Source organism: Boleophthalmus pectinirostris, unplaced genomic scaffold (assembly GCF_026225935.1).
Source record: "Boleophthalmus pectinirostris isolate CB_2022bp ecotype Guang Dong unplaced genomic scaffold, ASM2622593v1 HiC_scaffold_14, whole genome shotgun sequence".
Lineage (NCBI taxonomy): Eukaryota > Metazoa > Chordata > Actinopteri > Gobiiformes > Gobiidae > Boleophthalmus > Boleophthalmus pectinirostris.
In genome coordinates, this window is record NW_026571047.1 from 32,961,545 (window position 1) to 32,972,823 (window position 11,279).

At 42.1% G+C, this 11,279-nt stretch overlaps 1 protein-coding gene across 2 annotated transcripts; it reads left to right on the forward strand.

Moving 5' to 3' along the window:
* Positions 1-2,040: 2,040 nt before the first annotated feature.
* bub3 (BUB3 mitotic checkpoint protein) lies at positions 2,041-10,579 on the forward strand. 2 transcript variants are annotated; one of them, XM_055150225.1, is made up of 8 exons: positions 2,041-2,205; positions 3,808-4,002; positions 4,957-5,026; positions 5,432-5,583; positions 5,957-6,115; positions 6,893-7,070; positions 7,317-7,549; positions 10,412-10,579. In XM_055150225.1, exons 2-7 carry the CDS (start codon positions 3,808-3,810, stop codon positions 7,535-7,537), a joined length of 975 nt encoding a protein of 324 aa, XP_055006200.1. In that variant the 5' UTR covers positions 2,041-2,205; the 3' UTR covers positions 7,538-7,549; positions 10,412-10,579. The 2 variants fall into 2 exon arrangements, with proteins under 2 accessions (XP_055006200.1, XP_020786326.2); XM_020930667.2 differs by having other exon boundaries at positions 7,317-7,533.
* The last annotated feature ends 700 nt before the right edge of the window (positions 10,580-11,279 follow it).

The following is an 11,279-nucleotide window of genomic DNA, read 5'->3' on the forward strand; positions in this document are numbered from 1 at the left end:
ATTTATTCAATTACAAGTGGTTTTACAGCTCAAAATACGTAAAAAACAACATGCTGACTGTGAGCGGTGTCGCCTCTCCACAGATCTGAGCTGTAACTTGGTCTGGTTTGGTCTCCGTGAATATAGAAAGCTTTAATATCATACTGTGAAACATTCCAGACACCAGAAAAAGTTACACAATACACACAATGTTAAACACATTTCCTGATCTGCAATGGGCCTGTAAAGTTACCACAAACCAGATCTATTAAAATAAATTCATTTAGTACATCGTTAATTACAGATGGTGCATTTGAGGATATAAAAAGAAAACATTTCCTTTGTTCTCATAATTTAATATTCATAATTGCAAAACTGTCCTCATTGCATTAGTTCGTCTGTGACCCAAATTAGAGCCCGACAGCCAGACATGAAAGAAACTGCATTTGTATTTAACTACAGAAAATCATTTTACACAAGACTTTTATATCTATCACAGTTTGAAAACCATTGATATACAAGGAAAAATTTGTAAAATAAGAGTAAATAGAAAATATATCTATAAGTTAAAAAAACATTTTTCAGGTTTTGGGCCTCTGACCTGTGTTTCGAAACCACTGATATATAGTTTATGAGCAGGTCCAGGCCCAGTGTTTTTCAATCACATTTAAAAATAATACAATATCACACCTAGAAAAAAAAACTAAACAAAAAACAAACATGGTATAATGTGGCAAATATTCTAATATTCTAACATATGCCACTGTGTCTGGTTATTTAAATTTGGCAATTGGGACTGTATGCCTTGTTGCCTTGTATGCAGATACAAGTGGTCGAAATGAGTTTCCTTCTCCCTTAGAGATAGGGCGAGGAGCTCAGTCACACGGGAGGAGCCAGTTGAAGTAGCTCGGGCATCTGTTCCGGATGCCTCCTGGATGTCTCCCTTGGGAGGTGCTCATGTCCCACAGGCCCTGGAGAAGACCCAGGACACACTGGAGAGACTATGTCTCTCAGCTGACCTGGGAACACCTTGGGGTCCCCCCGGAGGAGCTGGAGGACGGTTCTGGGGTGAAGGAAGTCTGAGAGTCCCTGCTTAGACTGCTGCCCCCGCGACCCGGCCCCAGACAAGTGGAAGAAAATGGATGGATGGATGAATGGATGCCTTGTTTTGTTGATTAGAAGTTGGTCAGGATCCTCAGACCCTTTTACTCAGATTGCAAATTTTCCAAGGGACCTGGCAATACCTCAAGGCACAGTAGTGGTCCTTTACACACTAGTTAAAAATCAATTATGAAGGTTATGTACATTTATTTACCCATTGAAGCTCCATGGATTAATTTATACATGGGTAATAGTCAGTCTATGGCTTCACCTGCCTCCAACAAATAAAAGCCTAATTTTAAAACTTATCCCGCTGAAGAAATCTAGATCAATTTATCTGAACTAATTAAAGGTGCATTGTGTAACTATTCTGGTGGACGGTCTGTCTTCTGATTTTAATCCATGGAGATGTTATTGCTTTGCCTGAAATGTTCCACAGTAGCCTCTATCTTGCTTTTATTCAACTCCAGGTGTTTTCATCAATGCTTAAAAAAAAAAAAAACATGAGCAGGGTCACCTTCCCACAGATCTGACATGGAATTCGGCTTGGTGGCATTTGTTTTTTGTCTCCCTGGAGATAATAGATATGTTTAATGCAATGCTGTGGAGCATTCTGGACAAAGCAACAACTTCTCCATGGAGACGAGGAGGTAACGGACCCTCCAGGAAAGTTACACGGTGCACCTTTAAGCACATATTATTCTATTCATTCATTTATGTACAATTCATTCATTCATTAACTGTAATTTTAGACTGTTATTAGTGTTATTTATGACAGAAAATGCCGTTATTCATGTTATTTATTACCATAAAGAGTGTTATTCATATTATTTATGACCGTAAAGGCTGTTATTTTCATAGATCCATGGTTATTTTAGAGTCACGGTCAAGCCCCGCCCCATTCCTGAACAGAGCAATCAGTGCGCAGGCGCGAGTTTGAACTTTCGCCTGGACCAATCAGAGCCCGCGCACTCGAAGCCGCAGCCGGGGTTAGCTTCACGCAGATAGCCACGTTATTTTATCTGAAGTCATAAAAAACGAATCATAAAAACGCAATTGGAGGAAATAAAATTTGCTGTGGAGCAAGCGGAGAGTTCAGCGAGACCTCGGCGTTTATCGGACGAGGTAAGTGCTCTGAGACTTTTGTGATTTGGGAGTTTTAAGCGCGTTAGCATTAGTTAGCATCCGTTAGCTTTCCCGGCTAACAACATGGAACCGAGCGCAGTTGTTGAGTTAACTACAACGTTTTCATTCATACCAATATTATAATTAAACACGAAATGAGATGCACCATAATAAAGTTGATAAGTGTATTCTAAGCAGCAGAAAATAGCTTATATTCAAGGCAATGGCCAAGTGTTGAATGCGATCGATAACCTCTAATATTACGTGAGCTTTTGACTTCATTCATTCAAAACTTGGAATTATTAAGATTGTTTTACCATTAATGCATCACGATTTTACTTTCCTCTAAATGTAAATAGATAGAATGGTGCATTTGGGCAATATTGTAAGTAAAAATGTAAAACACCAGTTGAAATATTACATTGATAGACTGCAGTTGTTAAGGATATTAAGCTTAGCCTCTAAATCAGGAGTCTCCAGACTTTTTCCTCCTGTGAGCTACTTTTCCAAAACAATAATGCCAGAGAGCTACTAGTTTTAGTGGTCACAAGAAACTGAACATATATAAGAGCCATGGCGAGCCTTAGATGAGGTACAGTTGGATACCTATTAAACATAAACATAAAACATAATAACATTAAACACCATTATTCATTTATTAGTGTACAGAGTTTGGAACCAAAATAAGACATGTACAAAGGTAAAAGGCATTTCATTCATCAAATTTTACTTACTCAGCACAAAAATTTTCCTTGGCGAGCGACTTGGAAGGGAGTGGAGAGCGACAGGTTGGAGACCCCTGCCTAAAAAGATATGGTACTAAAAAGTTATAAAATATATATTAATAAATTGTACTGTAGTTTTACAAATTAAAGAGAAAAACAGCACTGTAAAATGTAACAGAGTTTGTTTTTTTAAGATACAAAAGTGACCAGGCTTTGACATTACTGTAGTAAACAAAACTCTATAAAGCTTTCATTTATATTTACTCTGTTGCTTTGCTGGTTTTGTATTTTTCCTAATATATGCACCATAATGAGTAAATATTTTATTGATAATGTTCAGAATGCGGAACCATTGTGTGAACCAATTGTATTCAAAACAGGACTGGGCAAGATGGCAAAAATAAAAACAATTTTGTGCTCAGGCTCATAGTAATCAATCTCTCTTTAATGTGTTTTTCCCCCAAAAATAAAATAAAATCATCTCATGAACATAATAACTGTATGTACTTGGTGCAATTTTAACACCAAATACTGTCACACTTTTGTCTGCTCCAAACCACCTTTTACTGATCGTTTGTAGAACTCTCCATTTAAAAAGTCCCAAGCTGATCATTGGCTCTTTAATATGTCTGAATATTGATTAATTGCCTCACCCTCATAAAAAAATATTAATGTAATACTTCTCTATGTGAACTGTGAGTTGTGAGATGTGAGCTCATTTTAATGGCCCAATGAAAGATAATGAAAACCCCGACATTTGCATCACTTTATAAAAAAGCAAACAAACCCCGACGCAGGATGTGAAAAATGGACATGTCCAGGTAAAAACGTACGTTTGGTCACACTAATAAACACTCCCTCTCTCTTTCTTCCTCAGATGACGGGCTCAAACGAGTATAAGTTGACCCAGGCTCCAGAGGATGGAGTGTCTGCGGTGAAGTTCAGTCCGAGCGCGGCTCAGTTCCTCCTGGTCTCATCGTGGGACTGTTCTGTTCGTCTCTACGATGTCACAGGAAACACCGTGAGGATGAAGTACCAGCACTCTGCCCCCGTCCTCGACTGTGCTTTTTATGTACGTTTTATTTATCTTTTCACTGCTGTTGGCATTTAGTATTCAGACTGTTGATACATTTCCATTAAAGCCCAACTCTGACCCTCCACCAAAAAAGCTACATGCACATTGTGAAACACTCCAGACAAAGCAATAACGTCTCCATGGAGAAATGTACCTTTAAAGACATTTTCTGATCTGCAATTACCACAAAACCAGATCTATTAAAATAAATTCATTTAGTACGTCATTAATTACAGATTGTCCATTTGAGGATATTAAAAAAAAAACATTTCCCTTGTTCTCATAATTTAATATTCATAATTACAAAACTGTCATCATTGGATTAGTTTGTCTGTGACCCGAACTAGACCCTCAACAGCCAGACATGAAAGAAACTGCATTTGCATTTAACTACAGAAAATCACTTTACAGAAAACATTTGTATCCGTGTAAGCCAGGTCTGAAATAGAACCACACCATCGTCACAATCCTACCAAAAATGAAACAATGGACTACAAATACTGAATGAAAATCATGCAGCACTTTTAAATAGGGCTGCAACGATTCATAACAATAATTCTGACATATATTGACTGTTTTGATTGTTGATGTTTGATTGTAATAGTTGCTCACTATCAGGATTATACTATAAGCATGTTTTGATTCTTGCCTCACAGTAAAAAGGTTCCAGGTTCAACTCCGGGTCACCTGGAGTTTGCATGTTCTCCTCATGTCTCCTCCAGCTAAGATAGACCTGAAGACTAACTCAAAATCCTGATAGATTTAACCCTGAGACGCTAAAGAATGGGTCAAATGCAGAGAATGAATTTTCCTTTAAGAGGAATTAATAAAGTCTACATTAACTTTACATGTATTTAAAACCTCATTTGCAGTGGAAGTTATCACTGACTAATTTTGAAATGACCTTTACTCGTGTCATAATTGTTCTAATAAAGTCTGTTGTGTTTTCAGGATCCCACACACTCCTGGAGCGGAGGTTTAGACGCACAGTTAAAGATGCACGACCTGAACACAGACCAAGGTAAACGGCGTTCATTTCAACCTGTCGCTGTGAAAGGACAAAGAAATCAAATCAAAAGAGTACAGAAAATCGAGTACAATAATGGCATCTAAAAAAGAGATATAATCCAGTGCAATGTGTATGTAGTATAAAGTTGTTGTGCTTATAAAAGTGAAGATTTCTATTTGCAATTCATTATTATTTGGGATTGAAGTGAAATGTACTGATCTGAAATGTTTTAAAGAAACTATCAGTGTTAATTTATTGTCTGGAAAAGAGCATAAGATTTCACTTCTTTCTGCTCCTTTTTATTAATTTCTTGTGTGTGTGTTTGACATTATATTTATGATTTATGAATGAATTTGATTAAAAAAAAAAAACCTTTAAAAGACCCACTCTTTAAATACACTCTCTCCCTGTTTTCAGACACGATTGTCGGGAGCCACGACGCCGCGATCCGCTGTGTGGAGTACTGTCCGGAGGTGAACGTCATGGTAACCGGGAGCTGGGACAGATCCGTGCGACTGTGGGACCCTCGGACTCCCTGTAACGCCGGGACGTTCACGCAACCGGAGAAGGTGAAAATCTACCAACCACTGCATGGTTTACGATAACGTTTGTCATGTCATTTGTTTTCTTTCAATGTTTTCAGACAAATTGTTCCTTCCTGATTTTTGAAGGTTGTTTATGATGAGCTTTCCCTCTTCAAACGACACAAAACAAAAAAAAAATACAAAAAGTAAAATTTCTCCCTCCAAAATCTGATGGCTGCTCCAAACCTCTCCAAAAAGGACGATTAGAACTTTTTAACATGGCTTATAAATGTATATATTCAGCATTTTTGTCATTGATTTATTCAAAAGTTCTGCTCCTGTGGTTCCTGGTGTCCTCCGCAGGTGTACACTCTGTCCCTTGTAGTTCTCATGCTGTGATTCCTGGTGTCCTCCGCAGGTGTACACTCTGTCCGTTGCCGGGGACAGGCTGATTGTCGGAACGGCTGGGAGGAGGGTCCTGGTCTGGGACCTGAGGAACATGGGATACGTCCAGCAGAGAAGAGAGTCCAGCCTCAAGTACCAGACCCGCTGCATCAGGGCCTTCCCCAACAAACAGGTCAGAGTTTAGTAGTGGTCCAGCCTCAGTCCAGCCTCAGTCCAGCCTCAGTCCAGCCTCAGTCCAGCCTCAGTCCAGCCTCAAGTACCAGACCTGCTGCATCAAGGCTTTCCCCAACAGATCAGGCCAGAATTTAGTCCAGCCTCAGTCCAGCCTCAGTCCAGCCTCAGTCCAGCTCAGTCCAGTCCAGCCTCAGTCCAGCCTCAGTCCAGCCATGATTCAGGTGTGGTCCAGACCCACTGCATCAGACCCACTGCATCAGACCCACTGCATCAGACCCACTGCATCAGACCCACTGCATCAGACCCACTGCATCACACCCACTGCATCACACCCACTGCATCACACCCACTGCATCACACCCACTGCATCACACCCACTGCATCAGGGCTTTCTCCAACAGAGAGGTCTTGGTTTAGTCCTGGATTGGTCCTGGTGTTAGTCCTTGTTTAAGCATTTAAATGTCACCAACTGAACTAGTCCTGGTTTGGGCCTGATTTTATTCCTTATTTTATTTCTGGTTTGGGCCTGGTTTGGTCTTGGTTTGGGCCTGGTTTAGTCCTATCTGTAAATTATCTGGTGTTTTGCACAGATATTGGGGATACTTGTTTTCCATATTTTTAATTTATAGCATTTACACAATAATTTATAAATAAAATAACAAACGTAGGTCAGATATCCTTAAGTAAAGAATAATATTTTAAGTATAATCTATAATTTGACGTTTTAGTTGTGTAGAAGTCCTTCTGTTATTGTAACATTCCTCGTTGATTCCAGGGCTACGTGCTGAGCTCCATCGAGGGCCGGGTGGCGGTCGAGTACCTGGACCCGAGTCTGGAGGTGCAGAAGAAGAAATACGCCTTTAAATGTCACCGGCTGAAAGAGGAGGGCATCGAAAACGTGTATCCAGTGAACGCCATCTCCTTCCACAACACACACAACACCTTCGCCACAGGTAGGTGCAAGGCCTCACTCCTGGTGTAGTTCTGGTGTTAGTAACAGAACTTGTCCTGGTTTACTTCTCCTTTGAGTGTTGAAATGTCATAAACTGGCTGGGTCCCGGCGCTCTGGGTCCCGGCGCTCTGGGTCCCGGCGCTCTGGGTCCCGGCGCTCTGGGTCCCGGCGCTCTGGGTCCCGGCGCTCTGGGTCCCGGCGCTCTGAGTCCTGGCGCAGGACCTCACTTGTGTTCTTTCGTTTGTAGGTGGTTCTGACGGCTTCGTGAACATCTGGGACCCGTTCAATAAGAAGCGCCTGTGCCAGTTCCACCGTTACCCCACGAGCATCGCGTCTCTGGCCTTTAACACGGACGGCACGCTCCTCGCCATCGCCGCCTCCTACATGTACGAGAAGGGAGACATGAGCCACCCCGAGGACGCCATCTTCATCAGACAAGTGACCGACGCAGAGACCAAGCCCAAGTGAGTCCGCAAACAGGTCTGAAAACCATAATACTGTTTTTAACTGTGTGGTGGGGATTTATACATGTTTGACCTGGTTTAAGATTAAAAAGCCCAAATTACGCTTTTTTGGTATTTGCTATAATGTTGTTTCTTCATCACAAACAGATCTGGAGTTGTGTTTTGTTTCATTCACACATGATGGTTTAATAGTTCTTTCACATCCACAGCAGTTTGTGCACCAAATGTTCTATTTGAACTAAAAGCTCTTAGTTAAGTTCTTTGTTGGTGTGAAATATTCTGTTGCACTTTGATCCGCACTAAATCAAGCCGACCTAGACCTCGAAACAGAGGTGGTCTTGGTCCACTTGACTTCACACCAAATGCCAAACTCTGGAGCGGTCCCTCTGGTGAGAACGCCAACTCGGGTCCAAACCAACTATTCAAAATGCATCATGAGAGGGCAGACTCAGACTGTTGAATTGAGCGCGCCAATTCCAGTTAAGGGGTGTGACAGGGGCTGGGGTTGGGTCTGGACGCCTGCCCCGCGGCTGACGGTTAGTAGGTTTGTGAGTCCGAGCTCCCCAGGCCCGGGGAGCCAGAGGCCGGCTTCTGCTTGGGGGGGCTAGGGTCCGGCTCGTGCTGTTTGTACCCTGTGGAGGGGCTCCGTGGGAAGCCCAATGGGCGAGATGTGCGATGACCTCGTTTCTGAGAGGTCTTTCCTGCAAGAGAGCCTCAGTGTCCCTGAGCCACGTGCAGTCAAACCCGTTGTGGTTGGTTTGCAGGTGTGAAAGGACCACACTGGAGTCTAATATGCTACAGAAGAATAATTTTATTTTCTGGTGTGGACCAAATAATCAAACTAGATGTGTGAAAGTGTCCTAACACACCAACCGTGTATATTTAGGCTGAGTTCTTCCCTCAGACAGAAAATGGTCCACAGTGTTTTTAATCTCCCCACAACTTCACTAGAATCATTTGGATTATTTCAGTTCTGAAACTCCCAATCTCGACTGAACTAAAGGTAAAAGAAGCTGCTCCCTTGAAAACTACCACATCATGACATCACAAGGTGGAGCAGAGCATTTTAGAGACAGATTAATAATAAAGAGTTACTCAAACATGTGTGAATGAAACAAAACAAAACTCCAGGTCTGTTTTTGAGGAGGTCACAGCATTAGAACATGGCTCAAATTTGTTTAGATTTGTTAATTGCTATGGCAACGGTCCTAACTTTTCAGCTCCTGCCCTCCTTCTGAAGTAACGACCTCAAATTCTAGATGTGACCCTGTAGTTTAGATCTGTACAAACACGTTCTGAAATGTGATTCTTGTATTAGTTTATCAGTTCAGATTTCAGTCTTTTCTCAAACATGAATGGATGAGTTTAAAATGTGGACTTTGAACTGAATCTTGATCTTAAACATTAATTCCAGTCGCTCTCCGTACTTGCCACAAAATGTGAACTAAATCTGTCCTCGAGCCTCTTGAGCTTTGTTGCTGTTTACGGCGTTTACAATAAAAATCTGAGAGGCAAAGGCCAGAGCAGAAATATGCCGATCATATCTGTGTTCAATATCCGACACTTCACAGATAAACACCGAGACTACGAAGAGACGACGAGGGATTATGAAAAACACCAACCTCTCAAGAGGAAGGGGGAGGGGGCAAAGACAGGGAAAGAGAGGAGGGGAGAGAGAGAGGAGGAGGGGGAGGAGAGAGAGAGAGAGGAGGTGGTTGGGAGGAGAGAGAGAGAGAGGTGGAGGAGGAGAGAGAGAGAGAGGAGGTGGTTCGGGAGGAGAGAGAGAGAGAGGAGGTGGTTCGGGGAGGAGAGAGAGAGAGAGAGGAGGAGGTGGTTCGAGGAGGAGAGAGAGAGAGAGAGAGAGAGGAGGTGGGGGAGGAGAGAGAGAGGAGAGAGGTGGGGGAGGAGAGAGAGAGAGAGAGAGAAGGAGTGGAGGGAGGAGAGAGAGAGAGGAGGAGGGACAGAGAGAGAGAGAGAGAGAGAGGAGGAGGTGGGGGAGGAGAGAGAGAGAGGAGGAGGGACAGAGAGAGGAGGAGAGGAGGAGGAGGAGAGAGAGAGAGAGAGAGAGAGAGAGAGGAGAGAGAGAGAGGAGAGGGAGAGAGAGAGACAGAGAGAGGAGCAGGAGAGAGAGAGAGAGAGAGGAGAGAGGAGAGAGAGAGAGAGAGAGAGAGAGAGAGGAGAGGAGAGAGAGAGAGAGAGAGAGAGAGGAGGAGAGGAGAGGAGGAGAGAGAGAGAGAGGAGGAGGTGGGGGAGGAGAGAGAGAGAGAGAGAGGAGGAGGTGGGGGAGGAGAGAGAGAGAGAGGAGGAGGTGGGGGAGGAGGGAGAAAAGAGAGGAGGAGAGAGAAGAGAGGGATATTTATTTTGGCCTTTATCATCATTTTTATTGCATTTCCGACATAAAAAATTGAGATGGACAGATATGTTTTTTTTATTTTTTTATTTTTTTCATGGCCGATTCGGTGATTTAGAATCCAGGAAAAAAACTACTGATATACCGATATTTTTGGACCGATGTATTCGCTGTTTGGCTGAACTGTATAATTTAAAGAGGGGACATTAGGCAAAATCTTTTTTTTTCGTAATAAATCATATCTGTTTCTCCCATGTTCTAATGTTGTTTCCACATCAAAAAGAGGAGGAGGAGGAAGTTTTAGTCATTCATGCATGTTTGAGTAATCTAGTGATCTCTCCTGGGCCCTATTCCAACCGTCCTTACATTAAGTGTAAGATTCTGTACAAGGCTCCACCCACAAAACCTGTGAAGGGGGAGTGACTTAGCCTGGAGAGCAAAGGGAGACAAGACGAAAGTGTCAAAAATGAAAATGAAACTTATTAAACATGTTAATATATTTCTTTTTTTTTTCTCTCTGTGTTTCAGATCGACCTAAACTCAGTCCTGTCGTGTTGTGTCTGCTGGTATCCAGTGCTCCACAGCGCCCCCTGTCTCCTCTGTACTTCTGAACATGTTTTTTCTGTTTGGTTCATATGTAATTGTTTGTACTGTTTTTAACTAAACTACTTTAAATACACTTCATTTTGGAAAATATGTCTTGTTTTTGTTTTATTATTACTTATGATGAGCACGTGGCCACTGTTGTTCATATTTAATATCAGAGACTTGCACTTGTCTTTTCTTTCCTCGTTCACCCTCAGCTGGTTCTGGCCAGACTGATGTGTGGCTCTCTGGACTGAGCTCTTCATATCAGTCTGGAATGCCCAGCGCTGAAAGAGACTGGACCCACCTGCTTTCGTTTTATACATAAAGTTCTAACGCTCCAGACTTTAAAACTCTTCATGAATGCAATGATCTTCTCGCATCGATCTTATTGTATCACCTCATTGTCCCAGTCCTCAACCACATTGAAGCTGCTCTGTTCATTTTACAAACTGTTCCTTGTCCTTGACAAGAAGCCCAGACACTGGCAGCACTGTGACATTTTAAAGAAACATAACCCATGTAACTTTATTATAGTTGGTAAAATGTTCAATTTTTATTTTTTTTTTAAAGTGTCTTAACTGATACAACACTGAATTCAGAAAAAAATTATAAAATAAACACACAGAGCTAATACAAGAGGTGCTACTAGAAGTAATTGTGTTGTCCAGATGTACCGGACAAACTCTTGAGTCTCTCTACCAAAGGAGCCAGACTGTCACCTAGTGCCTCTGCACAATTTCATTTCTCTCCAGCGACTAGATCAGGAATCAGAATACACTAGACGGTTTGCAAGAACCCCGGAAGTTGT

Bases quoted from the DNA above. Each gene is read 5' to 3' on its own strand.
- bub3 (XM_020930667.2), top strand. From the start codon at position 3,808: ATGACGGGCTCAAACGAGTATAAGTTGACCCAGGCTCCAGAGGATGGA. The intron at 5,584-5,956 runs GTGAAAATCTAC...TGTCCTCCGCAG, and splicing joins CGTTCACGCAACCGGAGAAG to GTGTACACTCTGTCCGTTGC. The intron at 7,071-7,316 runs GTAGGTGCAAGG...TTTCGTTTGTAG, and splicing joins ACACAACACCTTCGCCACAG to GTGGTTCTGACGGCTTCGTG.